General features: G+C 44.8%; 1 protein-coding gene across 4 annotated transcripts in view; it reads left to right on the forward strand.

The window, feature by feature from the left end:
• LOC144770579 (sodium-dependent neutral amino acid transporter B(0)AT2-like) overlaps positions 1-25,420 on the forward strand; it is a 392,280-nt gene extending 366,860 nt beyond the window's left edge. For 3 of the 4 annotated variants that reach the window (XM_078655228.1, XM_078655229.1, XM_078655227.1), the window contains 2 exons: positions 12,310-12,472; positions 16,997-25,420. In XM_078655228.1, the coding sequence (XP_078511354.1) occupies positions 12,310-12,472; positions 16,997-17,326 (493 nt within the window). In that variant the 3' untranslated portion in view covers positions 17,327-25,420. The remainder of the gene's footprint in view (positions 1-12,309; positions 12,473-16,996) is intronic. The other variant, XR_013598931.1, reaches the window with a different exon arrangement.
• Positions 25,421-25,660: the final 240 nt, after the last annotated feature.

The raw sequence follows: 25,660 nt of genomic DNA on the forward strand, positions 1-25,660 counted from the left end.
AAGTAGCTGAATTGAAAGACACCGTGGGGTGTGAAGAACGAGAACTGAATTCAGCTGTCTTAAGCTTGCATGAATTGAGAAGTAAACTGCGCGGCGGATCGTGTGCCTGAAACTTTTCGAGGTCTAAAATACGCAGCTAATATGTTAAAAGCAACCTCAGCTTTCAAACTAGTGAACACGCATTCCATTTCTTATAAAACTATTTGAAATTGTCAAGGTCAAGAACACGCAGCGCATTTGTTTAAAAACTGTAAAATCTCACATGCCAGACAACACGCAGCGTATAAATTTATTAGGCAGTTGAATTGTCAGAGTGTTAAGCGCATGCAGCGAAAGCTGTTAAAGCTATCCGAGCGAGGAGCACACTACATATATTTACAGCCTGAGCGGAGTCTTGCGGAAGCTGTCTGCACGTATTTTTGGGAACGTTTCTCACTGACATTGTGAGATATGCCAAGGATGTTTCAACTGACTTTGCGAGGTAGGCCATTGATATTTCAACTGTCTGTGTATTTTAAAATATAACAAATGCGTGTAGCTTACCTTCCCGGTGAAGCTCTTTATGACGTGGAGATGTTCTCACTTCATTCCGCACTTGCACGTTTAGAGCAGCGACGTGCCGAGAGCCTCTCAGCCCTACGCAATATCGTCACCATGGAAACGTCGTTTGTTACTTGAGAAACAAATGGTTCGTGGGCTGAATATATTGCCATTTTGTGCTGACGCAATGGACATCACGTTACAATTGGTTCTGTGGCATATGTGACCTTTGAAGAATACGTAAATCAACCACATTGCAGGGAAATTAAATGAACTCATGATAGTTGTTTAAATCCAACGCTGGCACAAACACTCTGGATGGGACATAGAAGTTAAGCCCTGACGATGTGTGGAGTATTGAAATCCTGATGATGAGGGAAGTATGATCTGTTTTTATGGAGGACGTCGCGAATCTTACCATATTTACAGCGTTTACTTCTACTGAGGAGAACTTTGAGGAAGAACTCGGGTGAGAGACCGCTCACCGGAGCATAAGACATTTTTAACATTATGTATGCTGGTCATTTGTAGTGTATGTCTAGTGCTTTCTGGGGGGTGATGTTTATTGAGTGCATGTTTCAAGGAAAAGAGTGTTTTTTTTTATTTATAGTTGATTATAAGCTAATGGCGTGTACAGCGAGTACCTGCATAGTTTTGTGTTTGAACTGATGCGAGCCACGCAAGACATTTTCTGGTAGTGTGTGAGCGGCAAGGGTTATATTATTGTGCACCTACAGGGTGGTGTACATTCATGGCTTGTTGTTTTTGGAGTCAGAAGGGCCCTGTACAGTTTATTATAGGAGGAGTTGTTTTTCAAATTTGCATACATGGCTTGCATGTGTAGTTGTGTGTTGGGAGTTATAAACTTCTGTACTTCTTTTTAAAAGAAGTGTACCCTGTCTCATCTATGGTTTTGGGACAGTTATGGTTCACGGGGAGATAAATAACCCGTTAAGGTACAGAGTCTGTTTTAAAATTTAAGGGTGGTGAATACCCCATTAGGGAATTGGGGGCGGAACAATGGCTACTCCAAGGTGTAGTTCACGGGGAGGGTTGTACCCCGTTACGGAGCAAAGTGGACTCCATTATTTTTCGTCTAATTAAGTTTGTGTTTGTGTTTCCCAAGGAAAGGGGATGGGACTTGGGACTAGTTGTGTTTGGGATGTATTGCCGTTGACTTGTGTTTGTAACTGTTTGGGATGTGTTTGTTCTCCATCTGTGGAATGGATGCTATGTGTACTTTCATATGGATGTGTACACATAAGCTAATTTTATTTATTGTATTTCCATCTTGTTGATTTCCCTAAAGAAAGGAGATGTGTTATATTTAACCTGTCTTCTTTCTACCTGTGGGGTTTCATGGACACTCACATGATGTCACCACTAGAACCTTGGGTGACATCATGGAGTGTTTGTGGCTTAGCCTGGTGACAACTGGCAGTTGGAACCAGGCAGGCTGAGTGGCAAGCTAGTCACTCCTGGTGGGTCTTCTTTGTAACTTGACTTAATATCCTGAAGACTTGAATAAAGTAACCTACATGATACCAGGCTCCAGCATCTATTTACAACAAATATCTATGAATCTCGCTCCTTTTTTTCAGTCTCCTGGACCATTGCTGTGAGGCCCCAGGGTTCGAGAGGATTAGGGCTCTGCGTCTGAATGCAACCCTGCTGTGCTTCTACCTGCCACCCCATGGACACAGCTTTCACAAAAAACTGCCCCTGAATGGTTAATACTGACTTAAAGAAGCCTTTGCCTGAAAGCGAAGGGCGTGGTGGTAGTGCAGAAAGTTAAAGAAACCAGCCTTCTTACCAGCCATTAATTGATTTAGTCACTTAAAGCCAAGGCCACTGGAATTATGAGTTTCTGCAACAGCAGCGTTTTTCATATAATTATCAGTTTATTGCATTTGCTACATAATAATCTGAAGATTTAAAAAAAAAAAAAGATTTTAGCACAAGTGGAACAATAGTTACTTAAATCGTGACAAAGTGTTCCGGAGCAGCGGAAGGCCCTTTGCAAAGATTGACTTGGGATCTTGTAGTTGCTTACTGCTGTATTTGGGTGTTAAACTGGAACTAATGAGGTGAAATATTTCCCCTGACAGCGTTACCTTGAGTTAAAATGACAAAATAATGAAGGAATGCAAACCACAAAATGTGGCACATTGGGTTGCATAATTTACTTTTTCTTGCTGCATAATTTAGTCAAACCTGCCACATAATGTGGTCAACTTCTGCTGAATAATTCCAGTGGCTCTGCTTAAAGCTTCATGGTGGCAAATATTTATTCTTTTTGAGATGTAATGTTTTCAGCTGAGGTCTGGAATCGTGGAGACACTTACAAAAATGTTTACATTAGATTCAGTTTGATTTCTTATTGCTAAAAAGTATATTTTGTAAGAACTTATTTTATCTCAATCATTGCATCATTTTGATGTATGGCAGATCCTGCCTTCACGTAGCCTAAGTGATTATTGCCCCGCCCCGTACCTGGAAACACAAATGGTCTGATGGTGGCGTGAGGCTCGGCGTCTCGCTTTTGCTCTTCTGCTAATGCTCCTCTGATGCTTGGAGCCTCGGGATTGCTGGGACTGCAGGAGCCTTAGTTCTGTTGAGACTCGCTATCTGCTTGCAGCTTGCATTCTTTTCAGATTCTCCCGATTCTCCTGGATTCTCCAGGGGATTGTGCTACTCGAGGGGCTGATACCTTGTAGTTTGGTCTGGCCCACATATAGCAATAAGCAACAGAAAGGTGACCAGTCAACCTTTAGAAAGGGCCTTCCACTGCGAGGTAACATGTGTTGCTGCATTTTTAGTAACTTTTGAAACCGTTTGACTAGAAAGAAGTTTTTTTTTTTTTAAATCTGCAAATTATTTAGCAGATAATGGATTATGTGGCAAATGAGGGAAATCCAGAACTATGCGCAAAATGCCAAAATCGCACAATTGCATAATTCCAGTAGCCCTGACTAGAAATACAAAAGTCACCATTCCACCGTAGCAACTAGGGTTCAATTATGTGCTGCTCAGCTTCAACACACACAGACATTTGCACTGATGGTAGTCGCAAACCGAGGTTTCATAAAATAATTTAGCTTCTCTGTGCAGACCCAGGTGCTGCCGCCCCAAAGGTACCTCTGAAGACAAAAGACTAGGAGTATCTCATAAAGTACTTCAGTCCTCACAGTAACCAAAAAAAGCACTATATAATTGCCAGTGCCATACAGTTTAGGATGCTAATACATTATTTACTGCCTGTTTAATTGTAAAAGAAACTTTGTGTCCGTTCTGGGAAAAGGTAATCCTCCCAGGACGGGGTTAATGCCTAGAGCTGAAATGCAGGAGAACGCTGAAAAATTACCTGCAGGGTGCTAGAGCTGCCGTGAGGAGAACGGCTCACCAAATACTCATTCCACGTCGGGAGTGCCGCTCCAGGGGTCCCAGTGCCGCCGTGAGGGAAACGGCCATCGAAGTCGCAGCAGGCCACTTCCGCCGCGGGGACTACATTTCCCAGCTGTCCCGGCGGGTGTGGCGCGACCAACGCAACGTCATCAGCGGAGCGCCCCTTAAGAGGGAGGAGCGCCGAGCGAGCGCCGAGAACGCTGAAAAATTACCTGCAGGGTGCTAGAGCTGCCGTGAGGAGAACGGCTCACCAAATACTCATTCCACGTCGGGAGTGCCGCTCCAGGGGTCCCAGTGCCGCCGTGAGGGAAACGGCCATCGAAGTCGCAGCAGGCCACTTCCGCCGCGGGGACTACATTTCCCAGCTGTCCCGGCGGGTGTGGCGCGACCAACGCAACGTCATCAGCGGAGCGCCCCTTAAGAGGGAGGAGCGCCGAGCGAGCGCCGAGAACGCTGAAAAATTACCTGCAGGGTGCTAGAGCTGCCGTGAGGAGAACGGCTCACCAAATACTCATTCCACGTCGGGAGTGCCGCTCCAGGGGTCCCAGTGCCGCCGTGAGGGAAACGGCCATCGAAGTCGCAGCAGGCCACTTCCGCCGCGGGGACTACATTTCCCAGCTGTCCCGGCGGGTGTGGCGCGACCAACGCAACGTCATCAGCGGAGCGCCCCTTAAGAGGGAGGAGCGCCGAGCAAGCGCCGAGAACGCTGAAAAATTACCTGCAGGGTGCTAGAGCTGCCGTGAGGAGAACGGCTCACCAAATACTCATTCCACGTCGGGAGTGCCGCTCCAGGGGTCCCAGTGCCGCCGTGAGGGAAACGGCCATCGAAGTCGCAGCAGGCCACTTCCGCCGCGGGGACTACATTTCCCAGCTGTCCCGGCGGGTGTGGCGCGACCAACGCAACGTCATCAGCGGAGCGCCCCTTAAGAGGGAGGAGAGCCTCTCGCCTCGCGAGTCGCGCGCGAGGCGAAGCCCGGGCAAAGGGCGGGCCCTCTGTGGCCCTCAGAGGCACGAAAAGGCCAGGCTAGGCCATTCCCATTACATCTTCTTACTGCAAACTAAGGTACTGTTCCCTTTGTGAGTTTCTGGACTCTACATGCTTTACTGCTACGTGTATTGTCATCGTATCATCATTTCCAGCAGTATATCTATCCTATTATCTATTCGGCTCGTCCTGACGTCAGGGTTTCTGCTTTTTCCTCTGCTATTATCCCAAGCATGGGGAAAAAACTGGTCCCCGTTCCAGCTGAGTCTGTGAACACCCTAGACTCATACCTTGTGCAAGTAGTTAACGATATTAATAACAAGCGTAGGCAATCTCTTGGGTTGAGTCAATCACCCATTTTTTTGCCAGCAAGTCCATCGACAAGTGCCCTTAGCTTCGAGACATCTGAACTACTGCCAGATAATCTTCCAGGGACTCCTGAAACTCTGATGTCCCAAGACCCGGATTCAGAGGACAAAGCTGAATCTGACCCCCAACCAGATAGACAGGATCTGATCGACTTATCAGATAACACCACCAATGATCTAAATCAGCAGACAGCTGCCACGGTAGTAGTCCTTCACTCTCCGCAAATTGCCACAAGGGCTGTCAGAGCTTGTCGGAAACCTACAGCGAAACGTGGGGGCAAACATCTTAGCAGGAAGAAGGCCGCCACACCACCTCCGACTCGAGCAAGGAAACAGCTCGATCCTGTCACTGATATTGAGCCAAGAAACACCATCGACGAGGACCTTTTTAACAGAATCCAAGATATGATTGATATCAAAATCAGGACTATAATCAAACCCATGATAGGGAAATTGGACAAGTTAACATCTGAGGTAAAAAAGTTGGGTGCGGTACATAGTAAGCTGGCAGACGAGGTTGAAAATTTATCTTCCCTCGTCACAAACTTAATACCCACAAATGCAGAAGCCACCCCTAATGAGAGTAGCTCGCAACCCATTCAGCAAGGGCCGTCACTCCCACCCTCATCACCCTCACTACCACCATTACCCGCAGTGGGCCAGGTTGTAGATACTGCAGTCCCTAGCATTAGCACATCTGATGCTATAGTGGAAGCACGCCAAGTGGACATTTCTGCCCAATTTATCTTGGAAGCCTCGCCGGTTGTCCTGGTGCTGGCCAACGTCCCAGTCTTAACACAAGGCAAAGCAGAGTCCAACCAGGACCTAAAAGACAAAGCGTTACATTGGCTAACCAACAACATGTTTATGACAGAACAGGGTTTTGATAAGCTGGCAGGGGATATTGTCATGTCACGGAGGGTCCCATGGATCGGTAGTAAGGCCAAAAAGTTTCAAGGGGATTGTGTCATCTTAAATTTTGCCAATGCCGAGGTCCTCCCAGACATTTTAAACAACATCTTCCCGCCCCAAAGACGTAGTGGCTCCATAATTCCTCTCACCCTCAAGTTCTTTTTTGACAAAAATAGGTTTACCACCTTACCTAAACCTCCTACTTACAAAAGATCTACCAATGCCGACGGTTGGGGAGGGGGCCCTAGATTTCGACATCATAATAACTGGTCTCAACTAACAGCTTATAGGGAGCCAGGTAGACCCTATCGTCCAAACGACCTAAACATCAGGCCACCTCCGGCACAAGAGCCAAGAGGGAATGTTTGGGGTCCTAGTATAAGGGGTTTTGATTATAACATCAGGGGTTTTAGGCCTACACAATGGTTGGGAAACGATCAGTTCCCGGTACATCCAATAACCCCACGACCTCTGTGGAACCTAGGACCATTTGGACAGGCCCAGGCAGCTACTCCTTTTGAGTGGGGTTTGGGTACTGGCAACAGATTTGCTCCCTTGTCAGACCTAAATTCCTGCGACTGACTCGAACCAGAAGCAGCCAAAGAACGGGAGGAGGCGTCCGACTCATTAGTTACAGGCGGCGGTCAGGTATCGCAACAACCAATAGCTGAATGTGCAGAGGAGATTGCGATAGCATACACAGAACCATCCACTGACCACTGTAAGATAATGAGTTGGAACGTGGCGGGTTTAAACGCCAAACGCCAGGATCATGCATGGCTAAGTTTTATTTCCAAGCATCATATTATCGCCCTGCAGGAAACCTGGGATACGGCGTATAACCTTTGGTGGGACGGGTATATTAGTTTCACTAAACCTGCAGTCCCTAGTAGAGCGGGTAGAGCCAAGGGGGGTTTGGTGTTCTTGTTCTCACTGGCTCTAAAAGGCAGTTATAGGCAGATCAGCTCTGATTCCGATAACATTTTAATCATCGAGAGGGTGATCAGCAAAGCTTGTAAGTCACTATATGTTAACTTTTATAATTCTAGGAATAGCGAATATAATGGTCTTAATATCGCAAGCCTAGATTCTATTTTAAATACAGTACTTCAGGATAAAAATTTTGTTTATGAGTTAATTTTATTAGGCGATTTTAATATTCATTTATGCGAATTAGCCTGCAAGGGTAGTGATGTAAAGGATGTCGAGGATGTAGCCATACAGGGCCCTCATTTTGAACATTCTGCAGAGGGGCAGGAGCTTGAGGAACTCCTGGCCAACTTTGATTTAATTGAACCTGACTGCGCTCTGAGAATTCCAACTTTTACCGGCACCCTACATGGCTCAGTGATCGATTATATTTTCGTAACTCGGGGAATTTTAAGCTGGACCATGGCCTATTGCACCGTACCCACTCACTTCAGCGATCACAACCCTGTTCTGCTTGAAGTGGCCTGGGGTGCCTATATGGGGGCACCCCCAGCAACGGAAAAAGTGGCACATCCTTTGAGGTCCGTTGATCAAAACAGAAGAGTGAAGTGGGCTAAAGTGATACCTGAAAATTTCTATAAAAAATGCTTCCCCAAAATTAAAGCCCAAGTTGAGCTTTGTAGAAACCCGGGTACACACGGGCACACCATAGTCGCAGCATACGAGGCAATCTGCACCCAAGTCTCGAAGGACCTCTTGGTTAAACCCACCCCGGGAGCACAAGGTCACAAGCGCTGGTTTGATCACGAATGCTCGAAAGCACACAGAGAACTGCTAGCGGCACTAAAACTTGTACCCAGGGATAGAGCTGAAATCTCCAGAAAAAGGAAGATCTACAAGGCGGCCACAAAAAATCGCAAAAACGCAATCAAACGCGAAACCTGGGATGATCTCCTTTCCGCTGCTGTATTAAAGGACAGTAGGAGATTTTGGGAGATTTTAAGGCAACCGCTATTTGCGGAAGATAACAACGCACCCATGGACTTTGTGATTGCTGATGAAACATGGTTGTCCTTTTTTAAGAATGTTTATGGGGGAGATGACGACGAAAGCAGAAATAGGGGCCAGCCGTCTAGGAAAAACGTACACCCCATTATCTTCAACTCGCTAGAAGTTGAAAAAGCGCTCCTGGCAACCACTAAACACAAGGCACCTGGCCCGGATGGGGTCCCGGCTGACTTCTTCATGTTCTCTCCCAAACTATGGGCCGAGGTAATGGCAAATTTGTTTAACGCAGTGAACAGCAACCCGGCGCCTGCCACATGGGCCATATCCACGATCGTCCCCATTTTCAAAAACAAAGGTCGCAGGGACGACCCCGCTTTTTATAGGCCCATATCCCTACTGGACTCGACTATAAAAATATTGGGCAGAGTTCTGTTAGCTAGATTGAGGGAGAACATTGAGGACCGTGGAGGCCTATCAGACTTGCAATACGGCTTTAGAGAGAGAAAGGGTACCATCGAACAGTGTACCAACTTACATCTTCTTATTTCCAAGTATACTGTAGCCAAGGAGGGGTCTGTGTTTCTTGCCTTTATGGACCTTTCATCGGCGTTCGATCTTGTCAACAGATCAAAATTGTGGGTGATCTTGTTGGAGCTGGGCATCGAAGAAGCCTTGGTCTCGTTCATGGCCACTATGCATCAGGAACTCTTCGCAGCAGTCCGAGTGTCAAACAACGGCAGATGTACCCCATTATTTAAATCCTTAAAGGGGGTACGTCAAGGCTGCATTTTAGCCCCCACGCTTTTTACCATCTACATCAATGGCTTGGGGGCACATCTGCGCGGCCTGAAGGCGGACGTCCCACGTGCAGGGGATGTGCAAATTCCGGCACTCCTGTACGCTGACGACGCCGTGCTGATTGCTCGAACTGGTGTTGGCCTCCAGACTCTTTTGGACGCATTTGGTATTTTTATGAATAATTTGGACCTGAAGGTGAATGTATCAAAATCGCACACTATGGTAATGGGGCGCGAGCGCACCAAAAAAAGGCACAAATCTTTCTTTTGTAGTGGGGTCCCCGTCTCAATGGTAACGACATTCCCCTATTTGGGTGTTTTATTTGATCAAAAGGGAACATGGGGACCACAGATAAGAGCCAAAAAGTTGGCGGTAATTAGATCCTCTTCAGCGATCCTTGGTTTTGCAGGCAAACTGGGAGCCCGGCCCATGGAAGCCCTTCTAAAGATCTATAAGAGCAAGCCAGTGGCCATTGCACTTTACGGTTCTCCATTGTGGGGCTATGCTAACCTTGACTCTATCCAGAGAGCTGAAAACAGATTTATTAGATCTCTTTTATCTGTTCCTCAGTCTACCCCGACCTATTCAATCCATCAAGAGGTGGGCCTACCATATTTGTCAGACCTACTGAGTTTAGCACCCCTGATTCTATGGTTGAAATTATGGCTAAATGAAGATCTTCCACTAAACCATACAATCCTGAAGGATGTTTTATCATTAGATAAATATAGCAGTATCCCATGGATGGCATACCTAATTAAATCTTTTACTGACCTGGGCCGCCCTGAGCTCTTTCTATGTCCAGACAAAATCAGGGTTGAAGATATAGGTCACGTAAAAAAGGCATATATGTATAGAAAGGAAGCGCACCGTGAGGATGCAGAATTAGTGAAGCCATCAGTTAGGTCTCATAACCTTTTGGTTAGTGCCCCCTCAATCGCACCTTATCTTATTTTTGTAACCGTTCCCTACCACAGGTTCTTGCTAACCAAATTCAGGTTTAACCTGATACATTACCATCTTGGTTCATATAAGGGATGGCAGAAGCCAGATGAAGCCCCACCATGTAGATGCGATGACTTTTCGGTGCAGGATACACTGCACTTCGTCATGTTTTGCAGCTTTTTTCAGGAGCAGAGGAAAAAATACCTACTCCCTGTCCTGAAAGAAGCAGGCTTCACTCAGGTCCGCCCAGCCTTGCTTTACTTACAGCTTTTGTCAAATCCCCGCACTACCTTTTGCATCGCAAATTTCTTAGTTTCCGCAGCGAGGGTAAAAGCTGCCGGTCAAAACTCGCCTTAGTAATTTTTAAGGGTTTTCTTTTATTAGATTTATTTCTGCCTCTTATGAATGAATTTGTATAGTTTTAACTTTTGTATAGTATCTAATTTTATCTGTAGTTTTAATGACTTTTATGAAAATGCTGGGCTATGTATGTATGGGCATATGTATCCTATGTTATGTTTTATTGTTTATTGTGCGTGTTTCTTTGTATGACTTGTTAAAAGTCGAATAAAGATATCCTGACTGACTGACTGGCTTCAGCAGGGGAGGCAAGGAGTCTCCTCTGCTAAAACGTAAGCAAATGAACAGACAGTGCACTGTGGACTGTCTGTTCGTTCGCTTTTGGTTTCAGCAGAGGAGACTCCTTGCCTCTCACTGCAGCTGAAGCATTTCAGCTCTAGGCATTAACCCCGTGAAAGTGCAGGAGCATGGGCACAATTTCCCCTTATTACACCCCCTCCGTTACCGCGGAACCTCTGCTCAACATCCCCCCACCCACCCCACCCCATCCCCCATTTCGAAAAAGCCCTCTTAACTGTTGCAGATATTAAAATTTCAGCAGTCCTTCAGAGTGAGGCGACAATAAAACGTAGGAAAGCCTCCAAACCAGGAAGAAAAGGCAGGCAGCAAGTGGTGGATGCAGGAGCTTAATGCCCGCAAATTTCGCGGCACTTCCTGCAATCTCAGCTGCTGTCCCCCTCTTTGGTGGAACGTCACTGGTGACGTTACCTGCTGATTTGAGAAAGATGGAGCAGCAGCGAATCAAATAGCCCCATTTGAAATGGGTGAAGACTTGCGATGTGAGGCTGAAGAGGAAAACTATGATATTGAAGGTGAGATTGGAGTGCGCGCCCCCCCTGGGATGGTAGTGCGCCCCCCCCAGGGGGGCGTGCCCCACAGATTGAAGAACTCTGCTCTAAGGAGAAGTAGAGGCTTCAGTGGCTAGATTCACAGAGAGCTCTCAATTTTTACATCAAGTGTAACTTTTTGTGATCGTGCTGGTGTTAAGAAGGGAAAGATGAACGCAAAGAGTACCTTGTCCAGCTGGATCATCCTGTGTATCAAGATATGCAGTGCCATGGCTAATAGAGAGCCCTCTGATGGCCTACAAACCATTTCAATCATAGCCAAGAATGCTTTTAACAGAGTTGGCAAAGACCTGCACATGTACCAGGCTGCTACATGGGAATCCATGCATATGTTTACCAACCACTACTCCCATGACAGCAAAAACTGCAGAGAAGGCTATTTTGCCCACCTATTCCTCCAGGTCTTTTTGGTGAGAGTCCACTTCTCAGACTCTCCGCCTTTTGTGAGGTAGTGATTGGCTGTCTATTCAAAAGGTGAAGAATCTACAGTTAAAAGTATTCATTAGAAGAATGTTTTTTACCTTCTGTTACTCTCTTTCTGGAAAACACTGTCTGACTGTAGATGCCTCACCGCCCACTCTCCTCTCTCTTCTGTGGAGTGGACTCTTTTAACTGTTAATAATGTCCCACATTAAATTAGGCAGGGTCTTCACCAGTCTGTTACTGTTGATCAGCATCTGAGGGCACAGCTTATATGCAGCTCTGCGCCATCACTTCCGGAGGCAGTATGAGGCTACTGTGGAGTGATAGTGCACAACTTCCAGCACTTGTAAGCAATTGCTTGAAAAAACCTGTAGCCAGTCTGGTACCTTGGGATATACAACAGGTGAGGAATATGCACTTAGAGCATCCAGAAACAGTGTTGGAAACTTGGTCTTCATATCCACAGTCATTCATAAGCAGACTACTGCTTCTACTATATGGTCCCCATCAGGCTCTCACCCTCCTGCTGTGATTGTATCATTTATTTATTTATTTTTTTATTTTTATTTAAAGAGTTTTATATAGCGCTGGCTAGACCCGGAGGTATCCGAGCGCTTTACACATGCTGCGTCATACCCTGGGCCTCCACTTGGCCATAGGTCTGCTACTTTGATCTTATTCTCCTTTCTCATCACAAATTTTAGTTTCTTCCCACTAAGCCTCAGGGTTGTTCATGTATTCATCGGGGACAATAAATCTTATATTGTGTCACTTGATTCATCCCTAGGTTCATGGATGACATCGAAGAGATGATAGGTCACCGGCCCTGGCGCATCTATAAGTACATGTGGCAGTACATCAGCATCCTGGGCATGATCGGCCTGCTGCTCGCGAGCCTCATCCGCATGGTGATCAAGAAGCCCACCTACCAATCCTGGGACGGTGAACAGGTGTGTGGGGCGGGAGGGAAGGATGTGGAGAAGAGTTGGTGTAATATGCTGTCAGGTGCATGATGTGCATTGCTGTCGGTTCTCAAACCATTGTGAAACTTGGGAATGTGATGTAGTGCAAGGCAGCCTTTAAACCAGTGTGGGGGAGGGGGAGTGATGTGATTTGCATAATGTGCAGCAGAGTCTAAGCTCTTGGATGTCTGAAGTGTCTTTGTTTGCTACTGAATCGAAGAAGTGTATGAGCTTGCACTGAGCTGATTGAGTGTGCAACATGGAATCAGTAATGTTCAGCAGGACTTGCTCAAGTATTATGACATGATTGATTTTTGTCATGGTGTATGGTGACATGTAGAACATGGAGCAGGTATGGCTTTGAGCTCCTGTGTCTTAAGTGAATGCAACTGTTAGCATATATTATAGCTGATAGGTGTTATTACTTTATCGGTGGGGTTGAAACTCTCCATGTTTATTTACTGAGGCAGGCCACATGCACATAAAATTGCGACAGAAACTAACACACAAGCCTACCTAACTTTGTTCTCTGGTATAATAAAATTGTTTCAAGAATAGGAATCTCCTTGGAGAACAGGATTCATTGGTGTGCTCATTGTGATCACTCATAGGAGCTATACTAAGGTGTTATGAATGTACAGCTGGAAGGTATCCCATCCTAGTTCTTCGTCCCCAGTTCTGCTGTTCGTGAGACTCTGGCAATACCTATATGAGCAGGCTTGTGATCTTCCATCTTATTTGTATAACATCATCACTTGAGTGATTGATCACTGGGATTCCCTATGTCCTCCTGCATCCTCTCTAAGCACAAATATTTTTTTCTTATTATGTCTTTTATTTGATTTTGTATGTACAACAATAACATCAACAGAATACTTGCACATTCTCTCCCCAGGGGGTACGCAGTGTCAAACTTTCAATGTGGCTTACATCTAGATTCAATATCAACTGTGGGCAGTCCAGGACCAGTATTCCTTCCCATCTCTGCCTCGGTTTAGAGCCAGAACCAATTCAATTTCTTCTTTTTCAGTTTCATCCCTACAATGATCATAGCTTCATCATTCAGTAGACCAACATTCCTGTATTTTCCCAAACTTGTTATGGCATCTCTACCCTTGTGAACAAGTTTTTCTTTAGCTTGAAATACAATCATTCCCTCGTCCACTTCTATACTCGAGGGTGTTCGTCACTTCCCAGTTTCTGCACAATTTCTCTTTTTTCTAGTAGGAAGCCCAAGTTGATAAGGAGTTTCTGGTACGAGATGGCATCTGAGTCCCTCCATATACCCAATAACGCCAGGGGTGTGTGCACATCTATCCGGTGCCCCCTCGGCTTCTAGTCTATTCCGTATCCCCGTCCAGTATGATTGAAGAGCCGGGTAGTCCAACAGTGTGTGTATGAAGGATCCGTTTTGACCCCAGGCACAGAAACATTGGTTGTCCCCCACCCTGCCTTGTTTGTACGGAAGCGTTCTGGTATAATATACCCTGTGTAGTATATTAAGGTGGTTCAAGCAAAAATGCACCTGAATCTCTACTTGTAGGAAATTGTGGGCGTCTGTCCTGTCCTCTTCATCCAATTCCTTCCCCAACATCTATCTACCATTGTGCTTGTATTTTGTGAAGGTCGCCCTGTGTGTTTATCATTAACTTACCATTATGTTCGGGAAATTTCCTTTGTGGACATGTGGCCATGCTGTTCACATTCCACATGTCCTCTAGCATAGAGAGGCCAATCAAGTCCCACTTCCTGAATCACAGTGGTGTATTTACTGGGCCCAGTTTGGTGCCCACCCATAGAGGGGTCTTCACTGTTAGCCTTTTTTCCCACCCCATTTCTCTTAGCAGCCTACACCATATGGAGATTATAGCTGTGGTGGCAGGCGGTGCATCTGTCTCCAGCTTGCCACCATAGAGGACATGGAGGTAACCTTCCCGCAGAATGCCCGCTCGGTCCAGATGAAACGCGGGGTCATCCAACTTGTGCTGCCTCTTAGTATTTTTGAACATTCTGTAAAGTTATTCCCCATCATATACAGAGTGGTGAAGCGTTAAGAGCACTATTTGTGATAGGCTATCTACTCATAGCAAGGACGTTTTAAGCTGTTAAGCATCTGGAAGAAAGTGTTCGGGATTGCCTATGAGCTGTTCTGGAGTATATATGTGAACCTAGGTAATGCAATAATTTTGAAAACCACAGCCCGACCCATCAGCAAGAGTTGCAGCAGTGTTTTATATTCTGTTCTAATCTGCTAAGGTGTGGGGTTAGGTTATCTATTAAGTGTCTCTTTTTATATTTGGATATTGATAGGCCCGGGTATTTAAAAAGATGGTCACACTTTTCATTTTCGGGAATATTAGGGATTTATCCCAGTTTATACGCAGTTCCAAGTAGCTCCCATAGATTGCAAAAATCTCACCCACTCTTGCTTGGGAGGGTTCTGGGTTTGTTGGGAGGGTGTCGTCAGCAGTTAACGATATTTGGTCCTCCCGGTGGTTTCCCAACGCCATCCCCATATCTGGGCATCTACCTTTATCCGTTATACTAACCCCTCTCTGGTAAGGGCAAATAGCATCAGTGAAAGGGGGCAGCTCTGCCTGGTGCCCCTTCCTATCGGAAAGTCTTGGGAGAGGGTTCCATTTACTTTGAATCATGCCTTAGGTTTTGCGTGGAGAAGTTTTACCCTTCTTAGAAATTTGGGTCAGAACCCCATTTTCTTGGAACCTCAAGCAAAAAGGGCCATTCTACTTTACGCTTTATTCACATCCAACAAAACTAGGGCCAGGGAGTCTCCCAATCCCTTCGCAGCCGCTATATTGTTGTTTAAATGGTGTAGGTTGAGCTTTGTAGATCTATGGGGCATGAATCCGTTCTGGTCTGGATGCACTAAATCACTTTCCACAGTCAGTTTGCTAGGGCCTTTGCCAGTGTTTTAGTGTTGAAATTAAGGCGTGAGATTGAATGGTAGGACTCCCAGTGATCTCTAGGTTTTCCTGCTTTTGGTATGAGTACACTTGTTGCAGTCTCAAGGGGAGCGTTACTTTATGATGGGCCTCTCTGTCCATGTTATGTAGAGGCGTAAATATCTCACTGGCTGCTCTCTTTAGGAATTCCGCTGGAGTCAATTCTGGCCTAGGGTTTTTTCATTTTACAGTTGTGTGCACCTCTTCTACTGTTGAATCCTCTTCTAGAGTCATTGCCCTGTGACTCCCCAGCTGTCCCTCCCTCTCCCTATCTCTCCCTCTCCAGGGGCTCCCAGCGATTGGCGATGTCCAGGGACTTATCATGTTGGAGATCTGCCACTACTTTGTCCCGTTCGAGTTTTGCCTGCTCTTTAGAGGGCACCACAGAGGTGCATCTACGGATTCTTCGACGCTTTACTGTATCTTTCCTTTGATCTTGCCAAGGCTTGAGTTGTGAAACTTTCCACCAGCACTGAATATCTGTGTCTTTCTAGTTCGTCCCTCACCTCTGTAGCAGTTTCACAAAACTGTGATGCACCCTTTAGAAGTATTCGAAGCTTTGCAGGGCAGAACAGAGCGTAAGGGCATAGATGTTGCTGGACACTAATGAAGGTTCCTTGTTATACCATCATGGTGTAGTCTGGATAGATATTGACGTTACTCTCCTCTTTCTGCAAGGGCCAGTGTTACATGCCTTTTGTAGTGTAGCAAAAAAATAAAACGAGGGGTGGTAGAAGCGTGGGGAGAGTTCACTTAGCTGCCATAAGTATAACCTCTTTAATCATAGGGAGAGTGAACTGTGTTGGTTTCCTTGGTGTCTGGGTTTCCTGAGTGTCAACCTGAAACCCTCAACCAGTAATTGCCTCTGGTGGTGTAAGTAATCACCAGTATGGTGTTTTATTTAGTGGCATCATCATTGGGTTTCGCACCTAGGTACTCACTTCCCTAGGGGAGTACCACCTCCATCTGAGGGAAGGTTCTTTTGAGATCTGTGAAGTAATATATTAAATTACTACGTATATCATAAAAATGTGAAGTTTAAAAGAAGTGAAGGTCTCGCCGTCCTGAGGGTCTTGCCGAGTCTCAGGCAGGCGAGCCCTCCTAGCCTCCGCTGTCTGTGGTAAAGTCAGGGCTTCAGTGGCACGGCATCCACCATCTTGGCCTACCACTGCACCAGACGGACTCTGATATCAGGACGTACACACATCCCGCAGCAAGCTCTGTGGCTGCGCCAGTGCTCTTCAGGGCCCCTAGCTGTGCCCCCACAGTCTGGCATCCACGAAGCGCTCCGGGCCACAGAATGACTGCTGTCACGGGCCTCGGGCCCTGGAGCTCAGCACTTACGCTACCTCCTCCATGCGTCCCTGGCCATACCCTTCCAAAGCTCAAATGTTGATGTTGATGTGAGGGGTGTGTGTGTTAGTGAGCGTGTTAGTGGAATTCCTTATCTGCTGCTTTGAGATATTCCAGCTTTAGACATATTTCTCTTGGTGCACATCAACAATGGGTGATATCTGACTCCTGCAGTCTATCTGTTTCTCTCTTTCAGGCTTTGGAAGTACAGCGTGAGTACCCACCATGGGCCCTGGCCATGTTGATTGGTCTAATTGTGCTGGCCTTCCTGCCCATCCCGGTTCTCTTCCTGAAGCAGCTGGTAAAGGAGCGCAGAAAGAAGCACAGCTCCGATACTTATGCCGAGTGTGATTACAGCCAAGGAAACACGGATAACGAGGCCATGGAGGAAAGTCCTGTAGACCCCGAATGCCGACCTAATGGTTACCTCCCCATAGAGATGGAGGACATGACTGAAACGGGGAACCTGCTTGCTGGCACCCAGGGCCCTCTCACAGAGGAAGACAGCAACCAACCATTAACTTAAATCTAGACAGATCAAAGGTTTTAGACTTACTATATGGAGCAACTGCTACAAAGAAGGGGCTGTTCACTGACCCTTCCCTTCTTACACCAGGTCTTGGACTGAGATGTGCACTCTTGACACGGTCAGGTCATTGAAACTGGTTACCTGTTGATGATGGTCTGTGATCGCAGGCTATAAGTTTTGGTCTACTCATCCTTCGAGCCACTAAACATGGCCTTTGCACCTATGCAGGTAGAATAGACTCTTAAAACTGCCAACCTGCTCCCACCTGCCATGATCACTACCTCTCAAATCAGGCTGGAGCCAGAGTAGCCTGGAAGCTCCTACACCCATTCCAGGGATGCTGCAGTTAATGGACTCAGACACTGGCAGATGATTGAGCTTCTTTTTTATAAGCAGTACAGTAGGCACAGGATGGGGACATTTTTCTCAAAGATGCTTCTGTGGAAATAGACCCTTGTACCGTGCTCTGTTCAGGGGAAATAGGACTCTGCCATTGGACAAGGAGCACTACAATCACTTGCCAAAACAACATTTACCATGACTATTGACTGGTGGAGAGAAAATTACACAATCCCTTATGAGGATTGAAAAGTGGATGATCTACCTCAGATCAGTGAATCACAGGAGCTTAATTTGGTTTTCGACTGCTTGGGCTCTCATCATTGGGTTAAGCAACCTCTCCTTGGTGGGCAGGATAAAGGGAGATTTCTCTCATGGGTAAAAATGGGATGAAGAAAGTTTTGTTTGCAGCTAATACACAGAGAACTATAATTTTGAGAATGCCTTAAGAAGCTCTTATCGAAAGTGTTAAAGTGTTTTCTCATTCTTGAATGCAACAGCTCTACTTCTTAGATCAGACCAAGTTTTGTTTCATTGGTGGTACAGACTGGGCTCTCAGTAGTAGACCATTTGAAATGAGTGGTTATTGGGTAACCGCCTGATTTCCGTAGATTTGTCTTTCCCACAACGCTCTTCTTGACTGATGATTTGACAGTGTGTGCGTGTGTGTTTGTGTAGTTCCTCTGATAAAGAGGGCCTCCTTGGTAGGAGAGAGAATGTTAGCTTTCTTTGGAGGGTCAGTTAGTGAAAGCGTGTAGGTTGGTTCAACAGACAGAACGTCAACTGTTTGATCCAACAGAGACAGCACTTTGGTGTTTTTTAATCCAGTAAATCGATTATTGAGCACGCTTGGAAATTTCCAGTCCCCATCATACAGATTCCTACCTTCTAGAATGTTCCCCTGATGACCGGAGCGCCACGCTAAAATGTTTTTCTTGTATTTTTACTTTTGTATCATGCCTGTAGTGCCCCTTTATCTTAAGTCGCCTGCCCCTAACCTTTTTGGTGGAATTTGAATGTGAATGTTGAGCATTTTATCAACAGTGCACCCTTTTTTCTTTGATGACACCAGACTGGGTGTCACATATTTATATTTTACCATTTTTTTTCTTTCTTTTCTATGCGATTATCTATTTTCCATGATGGACACCCTGAAAATAGGCATTCATTCTCTTTGCAACTATGTTCTGCTCTGAAAAATGTACAAGCTCATATATGGCAGCAACAGGAGAGAAAGGGAGTTGTGGCTTTATGCTTACCGAAGAGCTGCATTAAGTAGGATAAGGAAACCTTTTGGTTGACTATGCCTCTATCTGGATTAAGCATGAAAGGCTTCTCCTCGTAGTTAATGTCAATGGCAGAACGGAAGCCACCGTGGACATTGTAGTCTGCCTTGCTATCAACAGTCACCACCTCAAAAATTGGGTTTGCAGAGCACAAGACTCTCCATCCATTCTATACTACAATTGTATTGTATTTTTAAGACTTTAACTACGGCATGGCTACGTATTGATTCTTTCGTCCAACATCCTTGGGAAACAACATATGCTTCTCTGTGCCCATAGTTGGCGCCCCAAACTGAAACATAACTTGTTTCAAAGACTTTTCAGACTAACATTAGATGGCAGAATAATGCACATTATGTTACCCTTGAAGAGTTTCTAGCTTCAAAATGAATGTTACAGGTAAGTACGGCACTTGTTTCTTTCTGAGTGCAAGCTCTTAGATGTTACTGGCCCAACAACCTGGGTTCATAGCAAACAGTGTTTCACCACAACCACTAAACTAATTCCCATCTTGTCTCTAGCAGTGCTGCTATACTATGAGATCATGTTTCCCCTCGACAGTCAGGTGATATTTGGCACCAAGCAGATTCGGGAATTTCAACGTCAGTCTGGTTAAGCCCATATGGAGACTGTAGAAACAGTATCGACAAGGGTACTTTCATACCCTAGCTCCTGTTGCTTCCAGTGCGCAGACTGATTCAGAATATCCAGGGGGCAGAATCTGAGGCAGGATGCATCAGTGTCTTCTTAAGCCATAGATATTTTAGAGGCCTCGTTTGAGGCAAATTTTACTTTTTATTGGGCATTTTCTGCTCATTCAAGCCCTATATTGGCTGACAATATTGAATTAAACATTAACGGTTAAGATAGAGAAATAAGCTGGAGAGATTTTCTCATGGGGGCCTTGAAAGATGGGGGATCTGAGCAATTCCCCACTTTGCCCATGCCTTAAAATGATTCTGGGATGTGTGCCAGTCTAGTTTGCCTGGTATATAGATTCTTTCCACAAGCAAAACAGAGTGGCAGAGATAATTTAGTTTGAGTTGGAGAACATTTTGAAGAGCTTTAGCTTGCACGTTTGTGGTAGTCTTGTTTTTTTTTGTTGCTTTATTTTTGCCTGCATCTGACTAGGCCAGGCTTGTTGTGGAGGAGGTTTGAGTGTGGGTGTAGTTTGGTAAGGGCAATGGCTTGTATTTTTGTACGATATCTAAAACATTTTAGGAAATCTTTGAATTTTAGTTCGTTTTTCATAGCACTCAGAACTCCAGCACTCCACTAAATCCCATAATTCGTAGCCCTACATGTCCTTAGAATCGGAGTTGGTTTTTTAACCCTTCGGTCCATCGCGCTTGGAGATTCATGTGCTTACTGAAATCTTCCATGCAGTGCTTTTTATCTTTACACAGTTGTCATTTGGACTAATCACTATTTTCTCTTTGTTAGTTTCATCTCAATAAGGTAGTGCCTATTGCTTAGCCGAAATACTGAAAACTTAGAAACAAAGATTTGTAAAGCAATGAAAATTGATTCTATGCTTACTCGGAAAGGATAAGCCCACACAGGTTCACAAGGCAATATGTGTGGCTTTAGAGAGGTAAAGAAAAAGGGAAAGCTGTCACTGAAGTGGCAATTCCCTCATGGTCTATCTAAAGGATTTTATTTTTACAAGACATAGCAACCTGAATCCCCGCCTTGTTGGAGTCATAGCATCTGCCACTACTTTCATCCGTGACATTAATATGGTGTAAATGTGCAAGGCTGCAGCAAGAGCTTTGGTACATACCTTGACACAGCATTTCTGAATGCGCTCTAATGCCTGGTTTGACTGCACAACCCTGGATACTTTGTAATATGCTCAGTTTATTACTTGTGTGTGTTCAGAAATGTGTGACTGTGCTCTGGTCTAAATGAGATTGATAAGTTACATGTCGGGGAAGAATCTGTAACTGACAACCAATCTTCTTGAGAGCAAGCATAGAGCTACCTGCCCTCCCTACCCTAGAACAAACCCCTCCTGCCAGTCCCATTGCATACGCGGGGCAGATGGAGGGTAGCTGTAGGTAGAGTGGGCATCTGAACAGGCACATGAAAAAGACACGTCACATACTTGGTACCAGTGGGTTCTAAGTTATATCACTGTTTACCGTGGCAATCCTGGCAGCAGGGGAACACTAGAAGGTACTTGGAATTCTGTATTCACCTCGAGATTCAATGATAGTTTTTGTCTGATGTGTCCTTTCTCTATATTGAACAAGACAGCACATCATTGATTGAACTTCCTTTTTCAGTCTTCCATTGCACATCCAAACATGTGAGTTCTTTGAGCTGCTCTTCCAACTCAGTATTGTCTAGCGTTGTGTATTTGGGTATGAGTTCCAGTCTTCCTGGCTCTTCCAACTGTAATTTTCCGCTGAAAGCAGAAGAAATGTAGGTTTATTTGTTTTTGTTTCCTTTTTGTTTCCTTTTTGTGCACCTTCCTCTTGTGACAATCTTCAGACAGTGAAAATAGCGAACCTTCGACCCAGCATGGATAAATGTGTAAGATGGGTGCCTTTCTGTCTGCTTTGGGCAATCCAAGTTTGTCTTGTTTTTCATGGACCAATCAGTGTTGTTTGTCTTCTAATTTGTGAAAACAATGCAGTCTGAAGAAGACCTCGCAGCACATGAGATTAGGCTTTTCCATGAGCTGTACTGTTTTTCTAAATACATTGATGATTTTCCTACACTTGGGATCTGTTCCTCGGAAAGGCTAGTAGAGCCAGAAGAGTTTTGTCATAAGTCAAGCTTGCCCCTGAAAGGGATGTATGACCTGGGACAGCCTCATTAGACTCTCCTTTAAAAGGCAAGTTGTGCAATGGTAAGTCAGTCACATTTCACACCTGACATCTTAAATACTCTTCCTCATTAATATTGCTTTTCAGAAATGCTGGCCAATTAAGAAAGTCATGCCTGCCTACATGCAGTCTGTCATTTGCAAAAGGTGCCCACAGATCTTAGCTATAGGTTATCAAAGGGCACCCACTCTTCTTGAACATATTGTTAGATATAATCCTGAAGGCATTTTCCAGGCATTTTCCAGAAGTTCCTTACTTTGGGCATCAGGCTTTTATATTCCTGCCTAAACTCAGTCCTGCCTTTTGATAGTAAACAATGCTTTGTGGATGTCGGACACTTCCGGTGTGGGCTGCAGTTTGAGAAGATAGTTTCACCACGTTTCCTTGGAACTCCAAGATTACATTGAAACATCAGCCTCACACATGTACTTTGTACAACACTGGGGCTTGGAGTTGACATGATTGTATTGGTTCGTAGCCTCCACAGGCTTGTGGAATCTCCTTTTCTGTTGATGCTTCTTTTGGCCTAAGACGCCATCAGGGCTGGCTTTAAGTGAATGAGATTGGTGATAAGTATTGGCATTTCTTTGGCATCTTGTGTAAAGGCTGGTGGGGACAGCTGGTTCGAGTTGTGTCTTATGGATGTCCTCTTTTTTGGTATAACTGTGAACCTGCAGGAAATCAATGCATGTGGTTCAGGTACAGCACACTGAAGAGTCATAGTTCAAGTTTGCTGTGGCTTAGACATGGCAGTGTAACTGTGCACCAGTCACTTGGCTGAACATTAAGAACTGATTTGTTAATGTGTCCTTGGATACTATAGAAATGAGGTAATTCATGCCTGTGACTATATAGAGTCAATGTATTGAATGTTTTTAGTGCATTCGAGAGAAGTAGAAATAAAATGTGCTGTCGGAGGTACTCCTACTATCAGACCTCAGTCTGCTCGCCAGATCTTCTCAAAGTGCCCAACAGAACTTTTCAAACCTGCGTGCAACCTTTCATGTGAAATTTACCGGCCCTACGTGAATAGCACAGCAGGAGACGTAAACCTGTCCATCTGAAATTCAGATTCTCCAACACTTGGGCTGCCTCTGAAAAGCGAGTAGGGCTCTAGCAGAGACAGCCAGATGTCAGGCACTTGATGTGGGATTGACCCACCCCAGCTCTGATGTGTCGGTTTGCCAGAAAATACCTAACTTTACTAAAGGTCCAGGCTTCCTCTGTCTATGGGTCTGTAACAGCTTGCAGACAAGGAGCGCAGTAACCCCAATTACAGAGAGGAAATACAGAGTACTTTGGTACTCCATTTGTTTGCACTTGCCTCCTGTTTTCCCTCTGAAGACTTTTGAAAGCCACGAGTTAGGAAACAAATGGAGTTGTTTATGTGCCACTCCTGGTGACATGACTTATGCACCCGAGTGCCTAACTTAATGATTTACAACAGTTCAGACCTTGCACCTTCATGTAAATTGTTTGTTTTCAAGTACATATATGTACAGATGTATTTTTATTGCCAATTGTGAATTCTTTTTAACTTAAGCCTTTAGAAAGATGTCTGATATTTTAGAGATAAATATGAGTAGTTTGATCAAAGCTGTTTCTGTAAATATGTAGTTTTGTGTTTTAAAATATGTCGAAATGCCAAACGTGTGCTGCAGTCGCAACAGCTCAGACCATTAAGGCGAGCAGCGCAGTTGAAGATGGGGAGCTTTTTGGACACGTAGCTTGCTCCCAAGTCACTTGGGACCAGATTTCATCAGGTTCTAGTTTTGTAACGCCAATGTGATCCTTCTGAGCTTGTAATATAGTTCTATTTCTGGTACACTAGCATAGCCTTGTGTTTGCTTCATAACCTGCAAGTCACAGATAATCGTCCCAGCAGGACCAACTACGTTTTAAAAATAAAAAATAGTACGTTGAGATTTGCAGCAGCATTACTTTTTTAAGTAGCACGATTTCATTTGGTTTATGGTGTGAACTGCAATGGTAGGTCATAATTTAACTCTACCTGTTCCACCCGCTTTATTATAGCTACCAGTGACATTGACTTAAACTAGACACCGATAGCAGAAAAAAACAGCTGCCATGTTGTTTGTGAGGCAAATCTCTCCTAAGTCTTCCTTTTAACGTTCTAATTTGCCATGATTTGGAAGCAGGAACAGCCTCTATTCAGTGCAACTTTGCTGTGTATAGCAGGTAGTAGTTGATGTCACCCCGGCTTGGTGCTCATATCATTAAGTGCCTTTAGGAGGAGATGACAGCTTCTAGAATAAGGATGGTGGGAGATTCCCAATGCCTTGCCTGCAACCATTGTTTACTGGTCTCTCCACTTGTCAGTTATAGCATGCTTTATCTTTGTGCTCCACCCTGCAAGCTTATTTTCGTGTTAAGTCCTGTCAAATCCAAATCCTTATTGTGAAGTGGGGACTGCAAATCCAAGGATAAAAACTGTCCGGTTTTACTGTGATCTCACTTATTGCCTGACCAACATAGATCTATCTATCAAAGTTCCTTAAAGTTGCTAGGAGGCACTGGCAAAGACCCAGTCAAATGACTATTGACACAGCTTCTTTACCTGTTTGTTCTCTACTGCTCATGTTAAGGTTTCTACTAACTGAATGAGCCGATGCATATAAAAAAGAGAAGCAACTGGTAGATGTACAAGACAGCTTTTTTTATCAGCCACCACACCAAAGCAGTATGAAAGACAGGGGTGAAATCCTTTTAGTTGAAACCCGAAGAGATAGCTTATAGGGTGAAATTGTTTATAGTCAAAACCTGTAGCGATCTCATGGTGTCGGGTCAGGTGCGAGTAGCCAACAGTTTGCAGGACTATGGGCACAGGGTATATTTGTACAGATTTGTGTTTCATTTGGAATGAAATGATGTCTTTCTATTCTTTGATTTCAGAGTGTGCAAAGTGTGATTAAAGCACAGTAGAGGATGCTCTCGGAGAACACTTGGGAAAATGTTACACTTTTTGTCTCCTGGTACTTCCTTACCCATCTCATGTCCCCACTTCCCTGAAGTCTTTGGAGTGATCGAAGTGTGTCAAAGATATGCAACCAGTGCCTGGTAAATAGTGGCTCTGCTGAGTTTTCAAGAGGGCAAATTTGTAGATTGAGGAAAGCATTACTACAGTTTTTGGTGAAAGGAGATATGGCAGACATGCCTTGGTAAGCAGCAGAGCGATTGACCTGGGAGAACTTGAGATCTTCGAGCCTTTTTGTAAGGAGACTAATCTGCTGCTCGCTGAGAAGTAGATATTTTAGTTCCACATGCCATGCAGCTTGTGTTCCCTTTTTCAGGCGAACGTCAGTCTGTCATTCAAGTTTAAATGCCTAGAGTTACTGGTCTATTCACTCTATTAGTAGATTGTACTTGTTTGTTGCTTTTAATCTTGTTTTCCATCTGTGTTGGACCTCCCAATACAGTAAAATATCTACATTCAGTGGTGCAGCTGCAGAAGTGTGGATAACTAACTGGAACAACCAATGTCTCAGTAGGTAGTAACATGCCTTAGTGGTGCTATCATCCTTTCTCTACGCCCCAGCCATGAGTAAATGCCAATAGAAGTGTGAAAGGGTCAAATGTTTAACATTTGTGAATATTAAACTATTTTCGCCAAATATGCAGATGTTTTTATTTATTCTTGGGAGGCTGGGACTTTTAGACCATTGTCGTCATGCCACATGTATGATCAAGTGTAATGCTTTTGGTGTTCCCAAGGACAGGATAAACACAATCCCCAACTCAGAAATCTAGAACTGATGTCTAATACCTACATACAATCAGGTAAGTCCATAGAAGGGTCTAACGTGAAGACATATTTGCTCCTGAAACATAGAAAGCTGTGAACACTTGCCCAC

The sequence above is a fragment of the Lissotriton helveticus genome, chromosome 7 (assembly GCF_964261635.1).
Source record: "Lissotriton helveticus chromosome 7, aLisHel1.1, whole genome shotgun sequence".
In the NCBI taxonomy this organism is placed as follows: domain Eukaryota; kingdom Metazoa; phylum Chordata; class Amphibia; order Caudata; family Salamandridae; genus Lissotriton; species Lissotriton helveticus.